The 27843-nt window shown below is 39.1% G+C and overlaps 1 protein-coding gene across 1 annotated transcript in view; it reads left to right on the plus strand.

The window, feature by feature from the left end:
- TRIM66 (tripartite motif containing 66) overlaps positions 1–27729 on the plus strand; it is a 30984-nt gene extending 3255 nt beyond the window's left edge. Inside the window, 18 exon segments of the mRNA XM_030451535.1 lie at positions 4882–4985; positions 5576–5723; positions 6602–6734; positions 7349–7465; positions 8831–8945; positions 10256–10402; positions 10537–10654; positions 10997–11880; positions 12848–13009; positions 18038–18295; positions 18504–18732; positions 20432–20492; positions 21193–21367; positions 22134–22438; positions 23898–24021; positions 25516–25590; positions 26711–26863; positions 27460–27729. Coding sequence (XP_030307395.1) covers positions 4882–4985; positions 5576–5723; positions 6602–6734; positions 7349–7465; positions 8831–8945; positions 10256–10402; positions 10537–10654; positions 10997–11880; positions 12848–13009; positions 18038–18295; positions 18504–18732; positions 20432–20492; positions 21193–21367; positions 22134–22438; positions 23898–24021; positions 25516–25590; positions 26711–26863; positions 27460–27729 — 3578 coding nt within the window.
- Positions 27730–27843: the final 114 nt, after the last annotated feature.

A 27843-nucleotide genomic window follows, 5' to 3' on the forward strand; every position in this document is an offset into this window, starting at 1 on the left:
GAGATGCCAGGTGTCAACACACAGTGCCTTATCTTGTACTAAGTCTGTATTTTTAAAAAAAGAATTAAAAAATGCACATCTGCAGAGGTCTCTAAGCCATATTTAGGCTGGCAGTGGAGTACAGTTTGGCCTTCTTGGTGTTACAGTTAAATCTCTGCAACTAAATAACCTTGTTATGATGCAATCAGATAAGACAAGTGATGCAATGCTTCATGTCTGTTAAGTCTGAAGGGGAATATCCTTTTGCTTTAATAAGAATCACTAAACACCGGATGCATGTTTTTGTTTCCAAAAAGGACAATAGAAAGGTAATTCCAAAAAGGGTAACTGCAAGTAATGTGTGTATTTAGTAATCCTAAAATTGATTTAAAGTTACTCAGTCCTTCCCTCTCTGTTGTTCAGCTGCTAGATCCAAAAGGCAAGGGAAACAATGAGGGGTTTAGTTATATAAATATGAAGCTGTGAAGTGGGAGGTTGTCTTCAGAATTGTTTCCTATAACCTATAATTGTGTCTCCAAGGAAATGCAAATTATGCCTGCAGCTTGAGCTGTAGCTAATGCTCTTTGAGAATAATTATTCTGATGTTTGTTGGAGGAAAAAAAGCAGAGGAGTAGGTGCAACATGTGGACAGCAAATAAAAATGTGGTGTGTATGACAGCTCCACTGTTTGTTTCTTTATGCCAATCAGTTCTCATTATAATAATAGGTGAATTATCTGCATGGATTTATTTCTGAGACAATCAGCTTCAGGATTGTTTGTGTTTAAACCTGACCAGACAGAAAGACCTTGAAACAAAACTGCAAGCTGTTGCTTTTGATGTTCTAAAGGTCTTTGTGCTCAGTTTCCATATGTGGTGGAGAGGTTACAGTTTGCACTTTCAGAGATGATTGCTGCAAATTATGTCACTTACAGATTGCTACAATGTAGATGGAGTAAAAACTTGAGGGCACTCAGAAACTGTAGTTCTTTGTTTGTGCTTCTACAAGGAACAGTCTTCATGAAGGTCAATACCTTGATGTCCACTTACGATTCCCAGGGTCCAATGTATGTGGGAACTTTCATAAACAGAGATGAAAGTGCTGGGGGATGTGAGACACCTGACATGCAGGATACTCGAGCTTGAAGAGTGTCTGGCAGAACCTTGTTGTTTTCCTGAAAGCTGGGTTTGGATAACTTGGTGTGGTCTTGGAGTGTTCAGACTGTGTCTGTGTCTGGCTGCTGGATCCACTGCCTTTGAATTTCCATTTTCCCCAGCCCACTGTCTAACTGTGATTGCTGATGGAAATGTGACAGTGGAAATAAACACCTGGATTATGTATGATAAAGGGCTGTGAACCAATTCAGCAAAGTAAACATCTCCTGCTGAAGGTTTTCAGAGCTCAGAGATGTGTGTATATAAGCATAACACAGACATATGCCTGCACCTGTGTTGTTTTCTAGAGCTGATGGCTTTTGTGGTGGTGTTCAGGTGCATTAGCAAACTATGGATAGTAGTTAGAGGAGTAGTGGAGCCCTGGAAGGATGTAGGTGTAGGAGTGTTCCTCTGCATCCCTCACAGGATGGGAACTTGTGTCTGTTCAATACAGTGTGGTCCTTGCTGATTGTTCAGTACTAGCTGATAAATACACTGAGAACAGCTTATGTGTGGTTTATCCTGCATATAATTCTGAAATAGGGTTTTATTCTGCACATCAAAATGAAATGGGGATTAAATCCAACATTAGGATCCTTGCTAGCCTTTCTAATTCATGTTCATCTCTTTAGCAGTGAAATGTGATCTCATAAATAATGATTTCAAATGATAAACAGCAGGAGGTAATGAACTTCTAAAAAAGGATTTATGCAAATGTTCCTACCTACTTCCTACCAATATAATTTCCATAGAAAAATAGAACATGTCAACAGCTCTCAACTTTTTGCTAGTGCTAGAGGATTTGGTAACAGTAATGGACTTCATTTGGGCATTGGGATTGCAGAATAGCTGAATTTGGCTCCTGATCTCTTAATATGTTAACTGGTGTTTGAATCCTGTAATCCCACGTTGAGTTGCTATTTAGATCTAGAAATTGCATCATTCTCGTACGTACAAACAGGGAATCTCTTGGGCTTCTGATTACTCTTCAGGCACAGTGCTGTGATAATGATACATTGAAATCAGCTGTCTGCAAAGTGCCGGTTCTTAAAACAACAATGCTGTTTAGAGGCAGTTGTAAGGTAGGAAGGCAAGAAAAACATTTAGGAAATGGTCCAGAAAATGTACAGTAGGAGTGAATGGTGGTGTAAGACCTGCTGCTACCTGGATCTGGCAAAGCTCTTCTCTTTCCTTCTGCACACATGCTCCATGTTATGCTAAGGACTGAGCAAGGACACAGGCAAGAAAGGAAGTAGGATGCTGCTATTCACTCTCACTATGGGATTTTTATTTCACCACTTCAGGAAAAATGCAACTGAGGCAAGTTACCAGAGACCTGAATGAATCTGAGAGGCAAGGGCAAGAAAGAAGGCAAGAGGAAAAAAAAAAAACACATCTTGTAGTGGGCCAGTGCATCTTTCTGCCCTCCTGATTAGTCAGCATTTCTGGCTGAAGGAGAAGAAGCAGCCCCAGGTACTCTGTGAGAGGTGTAGTGACTGCAGCACTGCAAAGCCTGATTGCAAGGAGTGCTCTGTGTGTGCAGTTCTTAATAACCACCCACTCCCCAACTCCAGTGACTTTGTCTGTAGCTCTCTAAGTGACTGTTTATCCAGAGGGGACAGGTAAGGGGTTTCTTGGAGATTGTACTTTGCTCGTGTGCTTTCTTGGTATTGTTGAAGTAGCTGCTGTTTGTGGCTCTTTGTTCATATGTATGTAAGTTTTGCTTAATTTCAGGGTACTTACTTCACAAACCACTGTGCAGTGTATGTATTATGCCAATCTGTCATTAGATTCTTCTGAGAATTTATTGTGAAAAAGGTTGAGCATTTCCAGGGGGAACAGGTTTTTATTAAATGGAAAAGTCATCAAATAAGAAGGTGAATTAGCTGAACAAGTATGTTCTCCAAAGCTATTGCATTAAGGAATCTCTCTTTAAGGAAGGTGCAGATCCATCTCCTGTGCTTTTAATAAAGCCTTAAATATAGAACTCAGGATTAAGACTGGCTATTAACAGTGCCCTCTCTGTTCTGGTTTTGTTGTTGTTGTTTTTTGTTGGGTTTTTTGTTTTGGTTTGTTTTGGTTTTTTTAATGGTAAGCTGAGGGCTGTATGTGCCTTATATTCATCTCAAGGAAGTTTTAGATTTGAAATAATTGTTATTCAAATTGGATGTTTAAGACTCACTGACAATTACATAACCAAAGCTTGATGGTCTGTGCTAATACAGGGTTTTGACCTGTGTATGTGCAACTTATTCCACGTATGTCTCTGGGACAGCACTGGTTTCAGTAGCATAAATTGGACCTAAACTTGGGAAAAACTTGTCCCATGGCATTCAGGGCATTGCTTTTAGATATCCCCTAATATTAACTGGCAGTTATGTCACCTGCCTTCAAAATCATGACTGTTCCATGTTCTTAATGTCACTGCATTTCTCAATATATATAAGGTGGCTTTTGTGCAGAACTGAAATCCATGTATGAAATATGCCTTCCCAGGGTGAAAATTAAGTTTTATTTAAATACATTTTAAAATGTTAAAAGGACAGTCTAGCCCATTGTCAAATTAATGCATTCTTTATACTATGTGATTTATACTTCACTGGTTTGTAACAAATGAGCAGAATTTAAAGTTCACAACTAAAAGTTTCTTCAGAACATTTATGAATGAAAGTGAATGGATGCAGCCACCTGGCTGCGTGGTGCTTTTGTCAGAAGTGATAATGTAGAAAATTGGGTGTTTTTGTGTCTCTGTCAATGTAAAGTGCTGCTGTTAAAATGACAGTAGCCAAGATCTGAAAATGGGAGAGAGTCACAGTTAGAATTGTACACCTGGCCAGGGACTGCAGGTGCCATGTCCCAAGGGCAGGTAATGCTAATTACCTGGAAAACATGAGAGTCTCTGATAACTGTCTAATGAAAAAAGTCATAGACATCTTGAGATTTAATTGATCTACAGGCCACTCACCTTATTACAAGTAATTTTATTTATGTAAAATGACAGATTGAATATTGTCAGTTCAATAGAAAGCTGGCATTGATCTTGCTTTTAAAATCTTGCTTTAAGTGAGATTGCATCATTTGCTCATGGAGAATACTGCTGTTGTCATAAACAGATCACTTGGCAAGGTGAGCATAGCACTGAAATTCTGTTCTCAACATAATGGAGAAATTAAGGTAAAAGGAAGACTTAATAAGGTAAGGTAAAAGTAGAGTGACACACCACCACCATCTCTGAAGGAGTGGATGCACATCTACAGAAGTTTACAGAATTGTGGTCAGAAACATTCTCACTCTTTGGGTAAAAATAATTATCACTAGACCTGCTACAAAAAATGTAGCTCCTAGCTTAGGAAGTCTAGGAAAAAAAAATAGGAGAGGTACAAAAATGCAGCTTTACAGATATGGACTCAGTTCTCAGCAAATGTTAAGGTGTTGCTCAGTAGGTAGTGACAATGGGGCCAGGTTTTGCTGCTCACTTTGCTTTGCATTGGAGGTGATCACATTTTGCCACCTGTGGATTTGTTGTAACAGATGGTTTGCAATTCTGACTTTTATTTATGAAAAATTTTTTATCCTTTACTTTTCTTTTGACTTGTTGCTACTTCTAGCAGCATATTAATCCTGTCTGTATAAGTATGTCCATGTGATGTGAAAAAGGTGACAAGTGTGGTTTATGTAATTTTCTGCTTCACAGGGCTGGTGTGCAGTGTTTTATTTGTAATATTTTCTGTTTTTTTAAAAAAATCAGGTACCCTTTCCTGCCCTGTGTGCGAACAGACCTGCTTTGCAAGGGATCTAGGTAAAAATTTCCTTGTCAAGAACTTTCCCACTGGGAATTCAGCTATGGCTAAGGTAAGTGAAAACCTCTAATTCAGGTGCCTTCTGAGTTGTTGAAATCAGATTGGGACTTTTTGAAAACAGTGCAAGCCCCGTATTGAACAACAACCTCTCTTACAGTTTGCTTATGCAGCACTGTAATTACTTCACCCCTAGAGGTGGAAGTATTGCCTTCATAGTGCTTTTTTATCTTATTTGAAGAATGAGTTTGACTCTACTTACTTAAAACAGAGTTCATTGGAAAATATGATACTAGTGGTGTAGGACTGGGTCTGTGACAATCACTATATTAGGAAAGTACTGAATCTCTTGGATTCCTCATTGTCTGCCCTCTGCTCTCAACACAAAATGAACAGAAGCAGACTATTGGCTGAATAGTCTGAAGATTACTAATTTGATTCTGTGGGCAATTATAATTAAGAGCTTCAAATCTTTATTTTATCCTCTTTCCCTCTACAATAACTATATTCTTAAAATCACTTGAATTGCATTAGTCTGAGAAATATAAATGTTAAGCTTACTATCTGAATCACAGTCTATTAAAGATAACAGTTTGTACATCTAGTTTGTTATCCTTATTTTGTAATTGCACCTTTTGTTCATAGGGCTGCTCCACATGTAAAGAGAAGAGACCTGCTCACAGTCTCTGCACAAGCTGCAATAGGTGGTTGTGCAGCTCATGCACAGAGGAACACAGACACGACAAGGAAACTGGGGACCACTTCCTGTCTGTATCACTGAAGGGCTGCACAGGTACTGAAAATCCTCTTAGGAATTTTGTTTCATATCAGTTATCTAGCTGGAAAAGAAGCAGTTGCAGGCTGTGCCACAGATGCCATGCTCTGTGCACGTGACATAGAGAGGTATGGATGTCAATGAGAGAGTGTGATTTTTCTGGAACTTTAGGGCCATTTAGACCCCCCCTCAAATGCCCTGACTGGGACAGTAATTTTGAGGTTCCAAGTGTTTAAGTTAATTTTGCTTTGAGTAAGATTACCAGCTCATATTTTTGACAAATAATGGTAAGGAAATAACAGAATCATAGAATGCTTTGGGTTGGAAAGGATCTTAAAGAACATCTAGTTCCAACCCCACTGCCATGGGCAATGACACCTTCCACTAGTCTGGGTTGCTTAAAGCTCATCCACACTCAAGAGTCCCTCAGAATTCATGGTCAGAGGATTTAGATGCTGACTTGCATAAATATGTCACTGAACTACAGCATTGCTTTTTGACCATTCTGGGCAAATAATGTCTTTCACCAGTAGTACTGATGGGTGATCCTTACACTAGTTGTAAGTCTCTGGAGTCCGTTTTTTGGTATCAAAGGAAAAGGAATTCCCCGTCCTTGCCATAACTATTAATGTAGATCTACTTGTGACTATCTGACTTAAGTGGAAAGGGGTTTGTTTTGCCATGTTTTAGTAATTTTCTTTTTTTATTCTTCCATTGACAGTGTTGAAAGACAAAATATAAATAAACCCTGCTCCATGTAATCAGATGGTTCCAGGGTCTGGGTCTTTTAAAAATAAAATCAAGAATTTCAATAAAATTGTTGGAGTTTGGCAACTCTTTTTTCTGAACTGTAATAGCAATCCTAGTCAGTGACACCATTGCTTCATTTTCCTCAGCCACTGAAGAAGCAGCAGGCGAGCTTTCATTATTCTGTCCAGAACACACTCAAGAGCCACTCAAGCTGTTTTGTGAGACCTGTGACACCCTTACCTGCCACAGCTGTCTTCTGACAGAGCATAAGGAACACAGGTACCACACACTGGTTGCTTACTTCTAATCCTGTCTAAAACTGTACCTAATTTAAGACTCTTTATCTGCAATTCCAAGCAGCTGAACTTGAGGGCTGGTCCAAACTTAAAAGCCTCAGCAAAATCAGTTCAGTTGTCATAAGCCCAAGCAGTGTAACGTGTGGGTTGCTGCACTCACAGGATCACTTACTGCTCACAGCAGTGAGTACCTTCCCAATTGTATGTTCTGTTGATATTCTATAGGTTCATGCATATAGTTCCTCCATATTGTGCTCCAAGTTGAACTCCATGGTTCGGATACTTCTGTTTGTCTTTAATAAAGGCTTCATGACTGTACAAGATCAGAGTTACCAACCCTTAAGCATGCTGCTTGCTTGTGGAAGTGTGGGAACCATGTAAGGAATTGTCTATACACAGTGAAAATTTTTGTGAGAAGAACCTGCCTATTTGAAGGGCTATAAACTTAGCTGTCCCAGAGAACATTTGTTGCAGGAAAGAAGCAGGGAAACATGTCCATACAGGTATTAAGGCAGCTGATCTAAACTTACCAATTGTTAAGTTTATCATTTATCAACGGAAAAATACATGGTGTGAGATTTTCCCTTTCTTTCACAGGTTTAGACATCTTGATGAAGCTTTGCAAAATCAGAGAATTATCCTAGAAAATGTTATAACTAAAGTGAAAGAGAAAAAAAATGGGATTCAGGCTTCAGCTAAACAGATTGAGGACAGGTAATTGCTGGGTTTTTTTCATGAAAGTGGGTGGTCATTGAAAATATTATTATCACTAAATGTAGGTTAACAGAAGTAAATGCAGTTGCTATTTTTTTTTTTTAAAGGGTAAGAACTAATAGGAAGATTAAAAATATCAAATTCATGTTTAAGGGGTACTGACAAGTCATAGCATTATAATACATGATTCCATAGTCTTTATAAAGCATGTGACAGCTAACTTCAGTGGTAAGATTTCTTTGTATAATCTGTTTCCAAACTAGCATTCAAAAATATTAGCAATAAACACTGCTTTTAAAATACCTTATTTCTTCAAGAAACTTCAAAACAAACTGCAAATCCACTCAAGACGAGTATAAAAATGAAAATATTTCATCATATGAAGTAGATTTTGGCTCCTGATTATGTATTTGTTAGTTGCTGAATTTCCTTTCTACTTTAGTAAAATGGTTTGAACACCTTTAAGGATACAATTCTATTTATACTAATTTATACTCTAGTATAAAGCAAAAGTATTCTTATACACCTTCTGTGTGTGTATGTTTGTAGACAACTTAAAGCTGCTTTTTGCACAATGTTTGAGAGTCAAACAACATTAGCACATTGCATCCAGAGGATAGTGGTCAGCAGCTCAATGTCCAGGTGGAGATCAGTGATGAGTGGTGTCCCTCAGGGGTCTGTACTGGGACCAGCGCAGTTTAGTATCTTTGTAAGTGACACAGAGAGGGGGGAGGCTGCACCCTCAGCAAATTTGCAGCCACCAGCCTGAGTGCAAATGACATGCCTGAGGGACCTGGATCATCTCAAGAAGTGGGCCTTTGGGAACCTCATGAAATTCAAGGCTAAGTGCAATGTCCTCCACCTGTACTGGGGCACCCCCTGGTATCATCTTGGGTGGTTAGAATGACATGGGGTACTGGTGGATGGAAAGCTGAACATTTCCTGGCAATGTACACTCACAGTCCAGAAGGCCAACCAAGTCCTGGGCTACATCAAAAGAAGTGTGACCAGCAGGTTCAGGGTTCTAGGCAACTGGTTCAGGTTGCCTAGAAAGGTGGTTGGTGTCCCCTCCTTGGACTTTTTGAAGGCCAGGTTGAATGGAGCTTTGAGCAACATGGTCTAGTGGAAAGTGTCCCTGCCAGTGGCTGGGAGGTTGGACCAAGTGACCTTTAAGTTTCTATTTCAACCCAAACCATTCTAGAATTCTGTTTTTGAGAAGGGGTTGAGCACTTACAGAAAATGGTACAACTTTCATTGTACTTCATTGTCAATAGTTAAATCAGGTTTTGTAACAAATAATTACTAAACTCTCAGTAGCTAACATACAAGGTGGCTTATCCAGGGATGTGTATCTGTTATCCATAGGTTGCTTGAAGTAAAACTTTTATACAAAAAAGTAGAAAACCAAATAAAAACGGCCAAGATGGTTTTGATGAATGAAATCAATAAACGAACAAACATCCTTCTTGAACAACTTGAAGTAAGTAAGACTGGTTTCTTTGATACCTTGGGAAATAAAACTAAATTAAATTTGATCTTGTGTCAATGAGAGGAATAGAGAGTGTGAGAGTTATTGTCTATTTGCTTGTATTTTCAAATATTTCTTTCTTTCTCCTGCAGTATTACATGTAGATTGAGTGGTTGACAAAAACTGAGGGTGAAGTGGCAAAATGTTTGCTTGTCATGAGTTACCCTTATTTTCTAATGCAGCTACAGGGAAGAAGTGTGAACCTTTTGAGCACTTACAAAACAAACCAGCTTTTGGTTTTAATGTATAATTTGTAGAAGACTTGTAGCAGCACATTTAATATCCTGCTTTGAAAATGATCCTCTGGTCTACTTTCTGTAACAGGACCTGCAATTTTTACTCTTCAGCTTTTGAGTATCCAGCTGAAATATGTGATTTTATTTTGAAATGTGCTGAGCACAAAAATTCCAATCAGGTCTTAACAGAATTTTCAGTTCTCAGTTATACTTGAGTAATTTTAGTAGGCACTGGAAAGACAAGGCACTCATCACTTGCTGGCAACTTAGATCTGTGACTCAAATATGGCTATTCAGCTAAGTAGCTTTACCAAAAAGAGAAATGTGTGTTCTCATTTCATTATTATTAAACGTTAATTAAATTCAGTGTTTGTGTGTTTTGACAACATTTCAGTGTGTGTCATTTCAGTGAGTTATCTATAAGCACAATTGAACTGTACATTCACTTGAAGTATATGCACAGTGCTCTGTTGAAATGCATGTAGGGGGCATCAAATGAAATTGGGAGGCAGTGGATTGTTATTAAATAAGGACAGATAGTTCTTCACAGAAATGGTACATAAGTGTGGAACCCTTGTTGCAAGATACTGTGCACAGTTTCTAAAGTAGTTAAATTAATAGAAAAATATACTGAGAGTGATAGAGTAGCCCCTGTATTTGTGGTCCCTAAGTCATGAATTACTGGAGACTAGAAGTTCATTTTAAGAAAATGCTGCATGCTTACCCTCTTTTTATATTCTTCCTTGGGTCTCTTCTGCTGTGTATTGTAAGAGATAAGAAAGCAGTCCAGGTGCAAATTTGATCCAACTTCCACAGCCTTATTGGGTTATGTTATTCTATTAAGCCAAGAATAATGTAGGCAGATTACTCCTGGAGAAGTCATTGTACTTTTTATGACTGGTAGTTCAAAGAGATTCTAATTAAGAGCATTCATGCAAATAATGCATTATGCAAAGGCAATGATTGTTCACATTATGTATGTCCAAAGAATGACCACTCTCTTCTACTGATTCATATAATTAACAGAAAATCACCAGTGAAAAGAAGCAGAAGTTGGAGCAACAACTGCAAGGTGTTGTGGTTTTAGGCAGACAGGTAGAACATGTGCAGAACTTCATCAGTTGGGCAGTGTGCAGTAAAAACAGTATCCCATTTCTCTTCAGCAAAGAACTGGTAAGAGCAACTTCTCAGTAACTTGAAAGTGTGCAGTAAATGTGAGAGTGGTTTTAAAGATTTAATGTTTTACAAATAAAAAAAGATCTTGTAATTTCTAATAACATCATCATCATCCTTTGATTTGTCACCAGATTGTATTTCAGATCCAACGCTTACTAGAGACAAACTGTAACACAGACACAGGCCCTCCTCTGAAGATCAGGTTTACTTGGGATCCCTCCTACTGGACGAAACAATTATCCAATTTGGGTAAGAAATACGGTTTATTAGACAAGTGCCCAAAGCCAGACAAGGGAAATAACAGCCAGTGTAGTACTTTCCCAAAGTGCTCTCCTTTTTTGTTTTTAACTTCCAGTTTTGTACCTCTTGTCATGTTCTGAAGAAAAGATAGTGTGGCTGAACATCCCTGTTTTTTTCCTCCAGTTAAAAGCATCATTTTACCTACTAAAGACATCATTATAGATAAACATTATCTTTTAAGCATTACCTAGAAATACACTTTATAAATATAATCCTCTACGGTCTTACAAAATCACAGCATAAGAACACAACTATTGGTGTAGTGGGAGTAAATTTGCTTGTTTTCTCCAGGCGGTTTCACTATGGAAGGTGGACACATTTCTCACCCAGATGTGCTACTCTATGGAAATGTACAAGGATTACAGACATTGTATCATGGGCACCACTCACCAGCATCCCAGCTGGAGCCTGTGCACACCCACCCACATCACTTCACACCTGCAGTGCAGTGTCCTGCACCTGTCTGTTGCCCACACTGCCTCAGCATACCTCACCCAAACAAAGCTCAGCCTTCTTACCAAGACCTGAACCGCAATAAAAATTTTCTACAGCCTCCTGAACTGCATCAGCAGCACTTTCCTCTGCAGTGCAGCACGCAGCAACAGGACAAAGAGCAAAGGGGCTCCCTCCAACCCACGAAGCTAACACAGTCTGGGCCGGAACAACAGTGCCGGTCTGAGCCAGAGAATGTGTCTGGGAGGATGGGAAAGCACTTACCGGCCCAGCAGCAGCAGCAGGCTGCACCCCTAGATGCTGCTGTGCTCTCACACGAGGCTCAGCAAGTTGGCAGGAGCCATCCGCAGCCATTCCGCACGCAGGCTTCTTTGCAGGGGTCAGCTGTGCAAGTGCAACTTGGTCAGCTCCAGAAAATAAAATCAAACCCCTTGCAGCAGCCACCACCGCAGCAGCAGCCGCCAGCATCGCCACCATCAGGTCAGAATGAGAACGCCCACAAGCAAGTCATCCAGCAGAGCCTGGACATAATGCACCACCGGCTTGAGCTGGAGGAGATGAAAAAAGATCTAGAGCTTCTTCTGCAGGCCCAAGGACAGTCCAGCTTGCAATTAAACCAAGCCAAGCCACCTCAGCATGTTCAACAGACCATAGTTGGTCAAATCAATTACATAGTGAGGCAACCAGCCCCAGTTCAGCAACAAATTCAAGATGAACGACAAGTAAGTTATTTCCAAGTCCCTTCCTATTACATTTAGTCAGTGTAACTGAGAAATGGCAGACACCTTTGAGATTTCCTGTATTTTGTTAAACTTTCTTTTGTCTTGTCTATACTTGTATTCAGCAGAGGCTTCGTGCCTCATGCAGATTGGGACAATTTTTTTCTATGAAGTGCTGCATCAGCAATCTGGATTTCTAAATAGACAAGGTAAGTAGCAGGTGAGAGAATACAAACATCATCATTCCTCCTTTGTGAACAGGTAACTGGAGGACTGCACTTTCAATTTTAACTCATTTTTACTGGAAACTTTGAATCCTTGAAAAATATTCCCTTTTGACTCTAAATTATGAGTGAAAATAGAGTGAAGAACACCTTTTTTGGATCTGAGAGATACTACCCATTCTACTGGTCAAGGTCTTGCTACTGTATCTTGTCCTTTAAGATTTCCACCAGTATTCATACATGCTGTGCTGTTACAGTTTTGTCAACTGTGCCAATTTCTCCTCTTTTCCTCTGTTGGAAAGAATCCTGCTTTTGAAAAAGGGACAGTGCTTGATGGTGAGGATCCGAACTACAAGGCAGATAATATCAACAAAAAGGTGGCTTTGAAACTCATTAAAAGTTTCAGTGGGAAGTGGCTGGGACTTCCCATTGTGTAAGTTCTGTGGAGTTCTCAGCCTGAAGAGCTCCCACAAAGGCTTACCTGTAGAGGCAACTGCAGGCTTTTGGAAAAGCTGTACATTTCAGAAGCTTTATTGATTATTAGTATTTATTTTTTTTAAATTATTAATGTTTGAAAGAAATCTTTCTTTATTGATTTATCTCTACGAAGGGTTACTCTGAGTATCTTTGTTATTTTAGAGTCTTTCCAGTCTTGTCATATTGTGTATGATAAGGTTTGATGTGAATTAGTTACCATTTTTGTTTCTGAGATTTTGAAAACATGAATTTTTAATTTTGACTTGTAGGTCTGTGAGAGTTCCACTGAACTTGATGCCCAGAAGCCTCTCGTTCCGCTTGACAAAAGTGATGGTTCCTCTCTGTCACAGTCACCAGATGAAGAAGGCAGTGTCAGCAGTAACTGCCCTGAGAACACATTGCAACAGCCAGCTTTCCATCCAGTGAGGAAGGTATAAAGACCTTTTTCCCTTTAATTTTTTTTTAAAAACAGGATTTGATAATAGTAAATATAATATGACATTGGAATTTGAAATCAGGTTGGAAAAATTAAAGTATGGTAAAAGTCAACAAAATGGCTTTTAAGTCTTGGAAGACACAAGATTTAGTTTTATAGAAGGAATAAAAGCACAAAAGCTGATACATAGATTATGTTCAGGGTGGACAATCACAAAGGCTGATTATTGAGATCACAAGAGCCAGAATACATGGATGTTAATGCTGCATAACCTGGAAAGAAAATGTGGTTAATGAGAAAAAAATAAAGTGAGAGAGCAGGGAAGAAAAGTTGAGAGAGAGGTAACAGAAAATCACCAGTCCTGGATCCAGCCTTGGGCCAGCCAGTGGGGGAGGGTTTGGGCCAAAGAACCTCCCAAAGCCCACCCATGCAGCCCCTCATTTTATAGGCCTGTTTTGCTTAGTAAGCTGTGGTTGAAACACATCAGACTGAACAACTGGAGCAGACCTCCTCCTACTTCCCAATCCTTATCTCTATCATATGCAGGCCCTAGGCCGTATGCAGACCCTTATCTGTTTCCTTCCTCTCCAGCAATCCCTTTCGAAATGCTAATGAGGATTTGTTGAGGGCTTTGCAAAGGTGGCTCATGTAAGTTAACATCTATGGATTAATTTGAAAACGTTTACAGTATGCATTTGATACTGTTGATTTGTAACTAGATGAATTGTCTGCACACAGGATTATATTTGTGTGTAAAGCAGATGCTATTAACAGTTTGGGATCAGAGCATTACTCATAAGCAGGGAAACCACAAGTACATTTTTCAGATCATGTCAGACAGAGAAGTGGTCATGCAGCCTTTGCACCATGGTGTGAGGCACTCGGATGCCACGGGAGTGCCTGTGAGTTCAAAGAACATCTGCTTAGGTTATTCTGAGTACTGTTTTCTGACCCTCATTTTTAAAACTGGTTAATGAGAACAGAAGTAGAGAAGAAAGGGTGAAACAGCTTACACACTGCTAAAATGTCCTCGTGTGCTGTCTTGAAGTTCACAGTGAATGCTGTCTGTGCCCAGACTTTCTGAACTGGAGGCTGTACCCAGACATTTGGGTTTTGCAGCTCTTCAGGGACCTCTGCTCTGTGAACTGTCAAATCCATTTTATGAGTCCATTTAAATAGTATTTCTCTCCCCAGCATTCTGCAGCAGCTGACTTTTTCATTTCATGAGAAGTTCCTCTGTTTGCTTAAGTCTGTTGCCTGATAATTCAGTGGGATGTCTTCTAATTCTTGTGTTAGGGTAACCAATGAGCAGTCACTCCATGTCCACCACCTTCATAATATTGACTGAAACTAATAATAATTTAATAACTGGCCCTAGGATTTAGAACTTGAGCTTGGGACTGGAGTGGTTTTGTTGTTGCTGTTTTGTTTTTGGTTTTTTTAGTTATTGTAAGTTTTAGGGGGATTGGAGGCAAAGAAAATAGTAACAGCCTGAAATTTAGGATCCTGTAAATTTCTGAAGTATCAGAGCATTTTTTGACTTTAAAGAATTGAGCTGCTTACAGCACAAACGTGTTCATGCTTAATGCAATTAGGTACATTTCCCAGAATGTTACTTTTACAAAACCTTTTCCTTTGACCTGGAAAAAAGGATAAATAAAACATGATGCTGCTTGCTCTGTACAATCTCTTCTTCCTTCTGCTTTAAGCCAGCACCAGTTTATTCAGACAAAATGTGAAGGAAGATTTGGGCTCTTTTTCTCACAAAACCAGAAAGGAAATAATTTGGATTCTATTCCGAAACTGGGAAATACAAATAGGAAGCATGTGCAGACTGTTATCAGTGCTGCTGTGTGTGGTGAGTTAAACAACTGGATAGAGTAGTACATTTGTTTAACCTCCTAGCATAATGAGCTGCCAGGGGGATTGCTCCACTTAATAGCAGCCGTTCATTACTCTGCAACCATTTGCAGGGTTATTTCTCTTACAGCAAAGAGAACTGGTGCTTCCTAGTTTTAGCTTTCTTTATCTGTGACACTTAATGTCAACAGCTTTGAGACTTTGCCAAAACAGTCCTAGCAAATCCTAGTCCCAGTGTTTCAAGGTAAGTATTTGCTTCTCAGAATTCTTCTGTATTAATGCTGCATGTTTACACTGGTCCTTTTTAAATGCAACAGTTATCAAAGAAATATTTTAACTGAATTATATGTTTGGGTTTTGTACTTTGCATGTTCTTTCTTCTTACCTTTCACTACCATAGCTATGAAATTTGTGGTAGAAAGCATTTTGGGTGGTGATGCTGCTGCCATTATGTTACAAGGATCATCAGAACAAAATTAGTTATGAGACAATGAGAATTCCATTTATAATGACAGAAGTAGTATGATGTGCCCAGCTGCATTAAAATGTCAAAAGTTTCAAAAATTAACCTACCCCCTCTACCCAAGAGTGTAATTAATGCTTGTTGTTGTTCAAAGGGTACAATGTGAAGGCAATAGAGCTTTTATAAAACAGGGATCAGTTCTTTAAAGGCATCCCGTTTGCAAAAACCAGCTGAACTGTCAAGGGAAAGGAGAAATTTTTGCTAATGGCAAAAGAAATGATTATTTTAGGTAGTGAATTAATAGGCTATTAATGAGCCTTGTTCCCAGTGCATTGTTCACTTCACACTTGACAGCAGCCTCTTGGATCAGAATGGAATGTGTCTGCTCTTAACTGTGAGTTTTAATATTTTGCACTGAAAGATCATAATGTTGCTTCATTAAAATAACCACAAAATTAACTTTTGCCCCAAGGGAAAGACAGATGGCAGTTTGATGGCCTCATTATTCTTTTTTCTTTTTAATAAGAGTAAGGCTTTATACTGGCTTATATCATTCAAAAAGATCTCTGAAGAAAATTATGCTAAGCTGGAAGAGTTAAAAAAGCCCAAAACATATAATGTAATTGAGTTTCAGCTTTCTAAAAAATTTAGTTGAAATAAAGTCTTAAGCATGTATCTGTTTTTTGGTTTTTTTCCCTGCAGTAGGAGTTGTCCCAGCAACTACTCCCAGTGAATAACCCTGTCTCACTGAAGCCAGGAGTAATCCTACCATTGTCTTATAGGGGTAACATTTTCCCTGCAGTGTGTACAAGTACACACAGGTTCTGCAGAGGTCAGGGCTCAATGTGTAACAGCTGATGGCACAAGCTAGTAAGTAAAGGGAGATGCATGCAGTGATTAGAAGCCAATACCTCCAAGGTCTCCTGTTACCTTGCTCCTTGGCTTTGGGGTTGTGTGCCTCCCAAGCATATGCCTCAGGATCCCCATTTCCAATGGACCACACCATTATGTAGCTCGATTGGCTCAGGCATTAGTGGAAGCTTCATGCCTTTTTTGCTAAATAAATACTTAACTGCTTTACAGGAACTTAATTAATGCTCATATTGGACTTTGAAATAAGGGGAAAAGGTGAGGCTGATTACAGTCCATCTGTTCAGTTCAAGCATGAATTCTGCTTGTTTTATTTTCTGAGTGATATGAAAACAGTTCACACATTTATTCTGTCATTTGGAAAAGACTTGTGATAAAAGGAGTGATGGAATGAAAAGGAAAATGTGTACTCAGTAGGCCTGCATGTGCAGGAACCTGTCACAAGCAATTTATGACAGCAGATGAACATTTTTGATCTTTGTGGACTTCTTTAGGATGGTGTGACCATGAGTGCTGGATTCCTTTCTGAACTTTATATATTCCTTTGGTTTGAAACCTGAGTAGTCTTAGGAATGCTCCATCAGACAAAGTGTATGGGGACAAAGTACAGGAAGAATTGTGTCTCCACCCAAGCACACTCACTTTCTGTGTTCCAGTTTTCAGCTCAAGTGTAAGTTAGGAAGAATGTATTTGACTAGTTCCAGCTGGTTCCAAGAAATGATTATAGCTCAGACAGCTTAGATTCAGGGACATTCATTTGCCTCAAAAGGAGGAAAATCACCAGTACTGTGGCTGCTGAGACCTGGTACTCTCTGGAGTGCCTTCTACGTGACAGGATTTACTAGAGCACTGTGTGGTGGAATGGCACACACCTTCCCTAGCACTGCAGAAGATCTGACCTCTTTCTGTCTCACATGCAGCCTGTTTTATCTTACAGAATGTGTGTTGTCACTGTTCAGGCAAAGCTCCTACTGTACCACCTATAGCAAACTGAGGAAAAGGAAATTAAATTACAACCTTAGGTGGCAATTAATGTTTGTGGGTAGGGTGTTACCTTAGCACATAGGTGATGTTCATTGCAAGCAGAAGAATTCAAGACTGTCTTTATCATTTTATAAGATTTACACAGGCACAACTGTGTAAGTTCTTGCATCTGGGAAAACATAACCCAGGAGAGTGGCACAGATGGGGATCCACCTGTCTGAAGAATAGCTCTATGGAAAGGGACCTTGGGGCCAATATGAGTGAGCAGTGTGCTGCAGCATCCAGGAACACCAGCAGGGTGCTGGGCTGCATTGATAAGGGCATCACCAGCAAAGATGAAGAAGTCATCATCCCACTCTACTCAGGGCTTGTTAGTTACATCTGGAATACTCTATTCAGTTCTGGTCCCTGCTATACAAGAAAGATGTGGATGGGCTTAAGAGCGTCTAGAGAAGGCCACAAAGATTCTCAAAGACTGGGAAGCGTGCTGTACAACGAAAGGCTCAGAAAACTGGGTTTGTTCAGCCTGGAGAAGAGAAGGCTTAGGGAAGACCTTATTGCCATGTTCCAGTACTTAAAGGGTGGCTGTCAAGAAGATGGACACTTGCTTCTTACATGGAGAAAATGAGGGGTAATGGATGCTAGTTACTCCTGAGGAGGTCCCAATTGGATATCAGAAAAAAAAATCACTATGAGAATAGTCAGATTTTGGAATAATCTCCCCAGGGAAGTGGTGGATCTCATGCACTGTAGAAAGAGCAGAAGCATTTTGCTGCTCAAAGCTAATAATTAACATATTAGTTGGGTTTTGTTGTTGGGTTTTTTTGTTTTTTTTTCTTTTCACAGCATTCAACATCCTTAAGCATTCTGGGTTTTACAGACAGTTTAGTAATGGAATTGCCTTCAACAAGGTTATCTGATCCACAGATGCAAGGTGTGGCTGCTGTAACTCTTGGCCCATCCCCAAATGCTGATTGTGATTCTCCATCAGAGTCAATGCCCACTTACAGCCTGGTGCTGGGCAGAGCTCCAAGTGACCTGAGCCCAGGGGCTGCTGCTGGCCTCCCACCAGGTGATCAGCTCCAGGCCACCACCAAGTGCAAGGTAAGAATTGCTCACACTCCACTGCAAGGGAATCCCCTTTCATTGATAGCACACATTGGCATTAGCCAGACAGCCAAGTGCAGATATTTCAGTAAGTAAACCTTTCTGATCTGGTGTTTGAGTATGGAATACAAATTATTTTCTTCAAATGGAAAGTAGGAAAACTAATAATAAAATGTTTTGTGTTGTTTTGTTTTTTGCTCTGAAGCTGGAAAATGAAGACTGTGATGCTGTAGATTGTTGTCTAGAAAACAGCTTGGCTGCTGCTGGGAAAGATGTAGTCAATGAATTAACTCTTTCTATGCAAAAAGTGCTGGAAGAACCTATTAATCTTTCAATCAAAAAATCTCAACATTGTGCTTCTCCCTCTGAAACACTCAGCAGCACTTCTTTCCTGCCTCTGAATACCAGAATGAGTCAACTTAGCAACAAAGAAGGTACCAGGCTTTTCATTGTTTCCTTTAGGTTTTGGGGTTTTCTTAGCACTGTGCAGTGCAAACACTGCAAAGCAGCATGCTTATTAATGTACTTGCATATAAACATGCTTTTCCAGCAAGCTTCAAATATTATCAGAGCACTTAATCAAATAAAAAAAGCATGTTTGATCGCATTTGTGGAGGAAAAACGTGGAAATTATATGCCTTGAATTTTAACATCCTTCATTTATAAACCAGAAACGAGTGTGTCTTTGTGAAGTACTTGGAGTATTAGTTCCCCTGGAAGCTCTCCTGTTAATGAGACCTGCAGTTATGACTGTTGAAGAGCTAGTTTGAAGAGTTCAAATTCAATTAAAAAAAAAAAAACCTGAAATGCACTATGCCTTCTGATAGGTCCTTCATGTCAGTACTGTAGCAAATTTTTGTTGGGTTAATATATTGCACAGTATGTGCTTTTGCTTGGCTCTCTCTACTGTGGAATATTCCCTTTAGCCAAGGCCTATTTCTTCTGCTTTAATGGGGAATTAGACCTTACTTACCTCTTTTCATGGGCAAATTGCCAACATCCTTGTGCTACACTGTAAAGCCTCTTTCCTGAAAACTCTAAAAGTCAATGGAACTATTCATGCAAGCAAGGGATTGCAGGATCAAGCTGTTATCCTGTGACTTATGCCAACGTTTGGCTGCTTTTCTCTGTAAAAGATCAATTAATATTTCTTTCTCTGTGCTGTATTTTTATTCAGAGAATTCTAATTAGTACAAAGGAGACCTATCTCAGTGAGTCAAGGAAATGTATTTGTCTTCTCTTTTAAATACTATGCTAAATTGTGATAATTATGCCACAAGAACCTGTGAATTGTAAGAATCAGGCACAGCCCTAAAAAGCTGTCTGTCAGTCAGGCTTCTGTGTCTCTGAGAGGAGCAGCTTTGTAGGTATCTGCTTTGGGCTGTGGGGCAGTACATGCAGAAGCAGCTGTACCCTACAGTGAGACTCTGTGGAATATACTACAAGTTTGCTCAACAGAGTATCTTAGAATTATATTGCTTTCAAGCAATGGGTAAGGTACCATTGGTCAAAGCTATCAGTCAAGAGCTACAGTTCCTTGCATGCTTATATAAAGGATATTTTGGAATTCATATGTTTGTATGTTACATACCTTGGAGGCAGAAAGGAATTATACAGTGTGGTTTTCATCCCTCACTGGTAGATAGAAGACCAAATTTCCTTCCTGTTTTCAAGTAACTGGTAATATCCAGAACCTTCCTACCATGGAACAGGAGACTGCAGAGATTTCCTAAGCCTCAGAAGTTCAGACCTCAATAGGTTTGTTTTTCTCAAGAAAAAGCTGTATAGCAAAGAGCTATTCACTTCTGTTTTTTCATGTATATGGAGGAATGTGGTGTGGCTGTGCACATATGTGATTCCCTGGGAATGTAACCATTTCAGCAAAATAGTTTAGGAGGGCTCCTTATATTCAATACAGAAGCTGTGGTTAAAAGCAAAGACAAAGACAAAGACTATCTCAGAATAATAAATAGTGTTCACATTTTCTATATGTATAGATGAAATAATTCCATAATTCACTTATGACATCATATTAAACACCAGTCAGAAGTACATGAATATTGAATTACTTTTTCTCCTAATCTGGCTCTGATATTATAAATATTTTATTAATTTTCTAATCTTCTGTTCCAGATTCCAGTAACTGTGAAAAGGAACATTTTGAAATGGGTGTGAAAAGCCATCAGAATGTCAGGTAACAGAGGTTTTTTTTCTATACAAAAACATTAGCTATGAAATTATTAATGTATTTAGAAAATTTGTCATACTTAATGATAACGAAGAACTTTAAAAGAATGCAAAATTCCTTATAGATTATAATTCTGAAACTGGTAAATTATTCTCTTAAACTTGACAATACTTTAAAAGAAGTTGTGAGTGACTGTATTTCTCTTATTCTGTAATTTACCAGAGTGAATACATATGTGCAAACTTATTCACTTGACTAGTTAGAAACTGTTTAGCCTCAGTTAATCTTAAAATTATAATGGGATCAGAATTTAACATCATCTCAACAATTTTATAAAATTTTGGTTTTAGCTACTGCAGTGATGACATTCAAAGTTGATGGTGGGCTGTGTTCCTGCTTCAAGTCATCCACTTGGAAAACAAGCACAACTAAAATTGGAATAATTAAAACAAAAATATATGGAGCAGGTCAAAGTTTTAGCACAGAAGTTAGTGATGCATTTACACATTTTAAAGTGATTGTATTCACATTTGTTAAGAATCAGCATGTGGAAAAAAGATCCAGATTTTCAGGGTTTAGCCACCAGTGTCACAGTTTCAAAAGGGAAGGAGCACAAGTGATAGTGTGAGAAAAATGCTGAAACTGAGCAGGAAGGAGCATTTTGTGGAATATGACTGAATGTAACCATGTTTTATTTGGACTGTAGAGCTGGACCTAAGGAGCAGAAGATTCCATACGTGCGTTTGGAACGTCTGAAAATTTGTACATGGGAAGCAGGGGAGCTCCCAGTATTTAAGCTCCAGCCACAGGATAATGAGCAGGAGGGCAATTTCCTCCTGATAATTGACTGTGGGACACAGTCTTCAAGTATGTCTATAAAGGTGAGTGAAATTTCCTTGAGGCTTTACCTGCTTTCTCCCCTTGATCCCAATGGCTTGTACTCACAGTTTCTGAAAAGGGTTATACACAAAACAACTCACTTGATTCATTTCACTCTCAGACATTTCTGTGAGGGGTTGCAGTAACAGAGAATACAACCTTTAGCTTGCTCTGTAGGTCCCTGATACTTCTATTTCTAAGAAGTCTGTCTCTGGGACTAGATAGCTGTAGTGTTTTTGTATTCAAACAACCTGGCTTATCTGTCTAGTTACAAATATACTTAAAATTGTCCTGAAGGCATAGCTAAGTGATAAGAACTGATTCCAGAAATCACAATGTAATAGATTTTTAAAACCTTTGTATACTATTGCTTCATTGGAATCTTGAGTGTGAACTTCATTCCACAGAAGGACATAGGAATTCTGGTGGGAACAAAAAAACTATACTTTTATTTTTATTATTTTCAAATTCTGTTTACTGTAGAATTTGGAAATGAGATTGCAATGCATCCTGTTTCCATCATCTGTGATATGAAATCTGACAGCTCTCTCACAGTGATATGATGCTATGGTATGTGGAGGAAATGACCAAGGTGACCTGGCCAGCAGCCAGTGTCAGACATCTAGCTGAGCATGGGCCTGCTTGAGCCACAGTGCCCTCTTCAGTAGCACTCATTGCAGAGGAACCATTATGTCTGCAGATCACTGCTGTTGTATTCCTAGATATGAAAATTATCATTGTGTGATCCCAGATTTTTCTTCCTTCAAGATAAATAAAGATAGTCCACCTGAAGGACTGAAATCCAAAGAGAAATCAGAGGACAGAAAATTTCTCGTGTCCCAGGCTGCCAGAGACACACACTCTCCTCCTGTAGATACTCTCTCTGTTGATCAGAAGCTCAGCAATGGCAACTCCATCATGAAAAAATCTCCAGTTACTCAGGAAGAGAATCCAATTGAAAATGAGGATTTCTGTGCTGTGTGTCTTAATGGAGGAGAACTGCTGTGCTGTGATCACTGCCCCAAGGTCTTCCATCTCTCCTGCCATGTTCCAGCCCTGCTCAGCTTTCCAGTGTGAGTTTTTCTGACATTCTGCCTTGGGGTAGAATATATCCTCAGGAATGTTTGTGACAACCTTACCCAAGGGCAAGGACTTCATCTCTCACTTACCTTTTTTGTTTCTTTTCTTGCAAAGGGAAGAATTCTTACATACTAAGAACTAGATGAATTCTTAACATGAGCTTTTTCCAGCCATGCATACCCTTTCTGCAATTGGCAGCCAAGGAGGTGGCAGACCTGAGCTTTAAAAACATTCTTACAGTTTACTGGAGAAAAATAAAATCCTAACTCTCCTGTAACATCTGTGGTATAGAGGTCAGTTCTTCTGTGCAAGAACAATGACAAGCAGAAGAGGACAATCAGTTTTCTAGCCACTTTTATGGGAAATTTAAAGATTACTGGGACTTTTGTGGAAATGCTTAACATCAGTTTCCTAAAGATCTACGTCCCGTAGCAACTTGTGACAGATTATGGTATGTGACAAAGAGTCAGAAATTAGGTACATGCCCTCAGCTTTTAAAAGTGAGGCTGAATAATGTGCAATAGTAGTGGCTTATAATACTGAATTATGTTACAAATCATTACCGTGTAGGACCAGAAGCTACTTCAGCTGTGCCAGGCCTTAATAACTGTCTCTAACTTAGAAAAATAAAATCTAAGCTATTAGTTTGGATATTCGGTTTTTTCTTCCTGTTCAAAAATCAGGAATTTCCATTTCTTGGCTTTTTACTCTCTAATAGCTAAGTCTTTATTAAACCTCTAGTTTTAAAACAATTTGAAAACTAAGTTTTCCTTTGAAAATGAAATCCTTATGAAAAGTTAAATTCTAATGAAGTAAATTAATTTCCTAAACTAATTTTCTGTATTCATAATTCTTTAATGTACCCTCATCTGTAGTTATTCAGGCCGTGATGTTGCAGAAGCTGCATCACTACTTTCATGAAATTCTTCAAGAGGTTTCTACAAATGGATGGATATACTAAGAAGAATTTTTGCCCATGCAGAATTATGTCTGTTTGGTTTGGGAACCTGTGTACTAACACACATTATGAGCTGTTTTGATTATATTGATTTCTTAAATAAATATGTCAGTTATCATATCACCTGATAATAAATATATCAGTTATCAAATGGAACTGATTTTTTCTTATGACCTGAATGTTGGCTACTTCTCCTCTAATATATTTTTTAAAATTGCACTTGAATCAATGCAGCTGCATACACTGCTGGTATGTGATTTCAAACATTTACTCTTTTGTCTTTTTCTGTGACAGAAAAAGTGCAGTGAGTATAATGTGAAATTATTACACTTCATATTAGATTCAAACATCTCAAATAATGTTGAATCCAATGGGCATTAGATTGCCTGCTGTTGTAATACTGGTTAAGGAGGAGACTTGTTTCCAAATACAGTGATTCCTGAGTGTTGTTATCTGACAAAATTAACACAAGTGTTTGTTGTGTTCTTTTGCAGAGGAGAATGGGTGTGCACACTGTGCCGTAATCCAGTGAAACCAGAGGTAGAATATGACTGTGAAAACACACGCTACAGGCACAGCTGTAATGCACGTTATGGACTTGATGACTGTGACCAGAAGGTGGGAATAATTAATACAGTGCTGTCATAGAAAAGACATGTGATCTCAGCATGAGGCTTTGTCTCTTGGAAAGATGACTGTTTTGTCTTGATTACTACTTTAATGTTTCAGGGAGTAGTAAATATTACCAAAGCTTGATTAATATTCTTTTATACCACTCTCTTCTGTCTAGACATTGCTGTTCATTTTAAAAATAATGCTACACAAAGATGAAACAGGCAGATCTGGAATTCCTTTCTCCTGTGAACAAGGAAGTTGTACTGAACAGCAGAGCAAGGTTCCCTGAGTCAACTTTGCCTGGCTTTCTGCCATTTAGTCCTTTTTCTTTAAGTCTTGGCACCTTCTCAGATATCCACTTACACCAGCTGCAGTGACATTTTTGTGATGTAGAAACTTTTTGGCTTTCAGTTGGATTGAAATCATGATAGAGTTTTCCTATGTACCATTAATCCCCTTCAAGATGACATTTAGGCACTGTTAACCCAGTCCAGATGAAAGTTTATATATTTACATTCCCATTACCAGTTTCCTCTACCAAATCTCCGATGAAAAAATGCCTTTTTTTCAAGGCCACTTGGTACTTGGAAGCCACCAGTTCCCAGTAAATGACAACTGGTCAGAGAGGGAGTCCACACTGCAGATGCTGAGCTGGCCCTACCCAGAGAAGCCGAGAAGAAGGCACTGGTCTGGGCACCATTCATAATAACAACAGCAATGGTTCTTAGAGCACTGGGGCTCCTTGGCCAGGCCTGTGAGCATAGCCACAGCATTACTCACATTTGTTCATGCTTTTTAAAGACCTAAACTGTGCTGTCCATAAAGAGCTGGACATAACTTCTGGATGATGATGGGATCTCTGTTTCTATTGGCTTGAGCTCAAGAGGCCAGGAATAGTTGGGATCTGGATCTTGATTAGTGAAGTTTTGTTTAGAAAATTGAGTTGTTTAGAAATTCCACAGCTTGTGAAGAAACATGGCTTACAATTTTCAGTGTGGTTTCTTGCATCAGTGAAAAAGACACTAGGACAAGTGTTTTACAAGTCAATAATGATCAAACTGATCTGTTTTCATATGGTGTTACCAACTACATAACTTCCATCAATTTGTATGAATGGATATAAACAGTGTGAAACATTGTCCATTTAACTGTTTCCATTCTGTCACTGCTTTCAGTCAAGAGTCAAGGAATGAATGTGGAGTGCAGAAAGGAAATAGTGATAGCAATGAATTCCTAAGAGTTTTCAGGAAAGATCCGTGCATACAAAAATTTAACATAGTGTTTCTTTTCTTGCATTTTTTGACCATCCTCACTTTTGAAACTATAAAAACTCTGTGAGGCAAAATGTCAGGTTAGAGTGAAGTGTGCCATTTTGCATCAGAAATGCACAGACTACATGGAGAACCACTCTCCTTGTTGTCAGTATGATTGATTAACTAAGGGCAAGATTTAAGCTCACTCATTTTGAATTAAAATTTATTTGTTTGGCTTCTACAGAAGTGTGAAAAGCTGCTGCTTTCCCTGTTCTGCAGTAGTATGAGCCTCCCATTCCATGAACCTGTCAGCCCCCTGGTAAGTACTGCACACACACAGGTCAGAGAGAATCTGGAAGAATACTTTGCACACCTCACAGGTTTCTCCTTTGTCTTCTTGAAAGATGTTATTTAACTTTTTTTTTCTGCACAATATTGTTTCCTAGGGAAGGGTAGGTGTTTCTCTTTTGAAAGTGATTCAGAAGAGCCCAGATGCAGGCAGATGAATGCTGGCCAATGTTCTCAGGCCAGATTTGGGTGACAATTTAAGATGTTAGGATATTAAAGGTTTGTGAGGGGTTCCAGTGATTAAGTAAGTTGACTTGCTGTGTACATAGAGAATGTTGCAGTGCCATAAAAGAGGTCTGCTTTAGAAGTAAGCCTGCACTCCCTCTTTTCTGGTGTTTTGTATGAAGGCAGTAATGTGACTGTGTTTGGAGAATAATGTAGAGTCTGGTATTTCATCCATGTACTCAACATTTGCAATAATAACTGACTGTTTTAAGGAAGATGGAGATTCATGCTATTAATGTGAAAAAAGTTGGAGGAGGAAAATGAGACAAAAAAAGTTTTAGCAAAGGAATAGTCCTAATAACAATATAATAAACATTCCAGATAATAAAGCTTGCAATGAAGTTATGAAACACATTACCTAACAAGTAAGTTTTGACCCAGAAAGATTTAAGGAGTGGGGGTATCCTGGTAGCTGGTGCCCAATGACAAAGAGTTTGTTGACCTCTAAAACCAGTGGTAAGTGGCATATTTTCAGCCACTCTTGGCAAACTATTTCCCACAGTATCTACTTCAGTGTCTCAGCACATTATTTTTCTTACTGCTTGTGGGAAATGTTAGCTAATTGTCATTGTTACATATGTTACTGGTTATGGCTAAAAACGTTTGTATCTGGAGATAAACTTTAAAAAGTGCAAACAGCAGAGCACTGAAATGTGGCTATTTTCAAGACCAATTTTGCAAATATCCTTTTAATCAAACCAAAAAGCATCCAGGAATGTCATGTGCAAGTACACCTGAACTAAATCTGTCTTTGCTGATGCTAGGAACCCTTTACAGTGACTTCTGTCCAAACTTGGATGGAAGTCACTGGAGAGGAAATCTTTTTATTAAAAAGGTTACACACATGATTTTTGATCTTCTTGCAGGCTCGGCATTATTATCAGATCATCAAAAGGCCAATGGATTTGTCAATCATACGAAAAAAGCTGGAAAAGAAGGACGAGTTCCACTATTCTGCACCTGAAGAACTTGTGACCGACGTGCGTCTCATGTTTTGGAACTGTGCAAAGTTCAATTATGTAGGTTTCTAATATGCATGGCAGGGGGGTGCAAACCAGAGGGTTGCTCTTTCAGGCTGTCACCCTGGTGTAACTACTGGTTCCAGTGACATCAGATGTGGGGGTGGGATAAACAGGAGGATTATTCAGTTTTACTCTTTGGAAAAGATATGCATTTTTTAAATGATAGCTATGGAGATATATGTGACTTTGAGAACTTGAGATACATATGGAGCTAAAAGTAAAGAGGGACATCTTAGAGAGTAGATTTTGGAATGATACTGAGCTTGCTGTAAGAAACCAGTCACAGACACCAAAATATTGATGAAAAAATCAGGTGCCTGGGAATTCCTAAGCAATGATGGCTGCTCTCCTTTCTAGCTCACTGCACATCTCTTTCTTAGAGGGTCAGAAAAGTATTCCTTAAGAGCAGCATCTGGTTTTCACTTACAATGTAAATGCAGAGGAATAGATGGGCTGTACAAAGTGTGCAGGAGACAAATGGAGATGTAGCAAAGAGAACCAGTGCAAGACATCAGGGAAGGGCACTCATTTGGGTTTGATCCTTGATGATTTCTGTGCACAGTAACACTGAATGGTTATCAATTCTCTTACAGCCAGATTCTGAGGTTGCTGAGGCTGGACGATGCCTGAATGTATTCTTTGAGGGAAAACTGAGGGAGATTTATCCAGACAGGCATTTTCCTTCCATGCAACAAGAAGACTCTGATTCTGAAGAAGTGGAGAGTCAGAATAGCCAAGTGCCACCCCAGGATTTCCAGGGGCCCTCGTATGGACAGGAGTGTGTTCAGCCTAAGAGGAGACGGCGCCACGCTGGAAAATTGCAGAAGCAAAAGCATTTGATTGCTAAGTGGCCACCCTGCTAATTCTGTTCACAGCTACTGATGGGAAGTTTTGACAGGGCTGTTTGGGAAAAGTGTCAAGCTTCTATCACAGAGGTGTCATCAGTTCTACAATTTTATGTCAAGATCCTCTGAGTG

Source organism: Calypte anna, chromosome 5 (assembly GCF_003957555.1).
Source record: "Calypte anna isolate BGI_N300 chromosome 5, bCalAnn1_v1.p, whole genome shotgun sequence".
Lineage (NCBI taxonomy): Eukaryota > Metazoa > Chordata > Aves > Apodiformes > Trochilidae > Calypte > Calypte anna.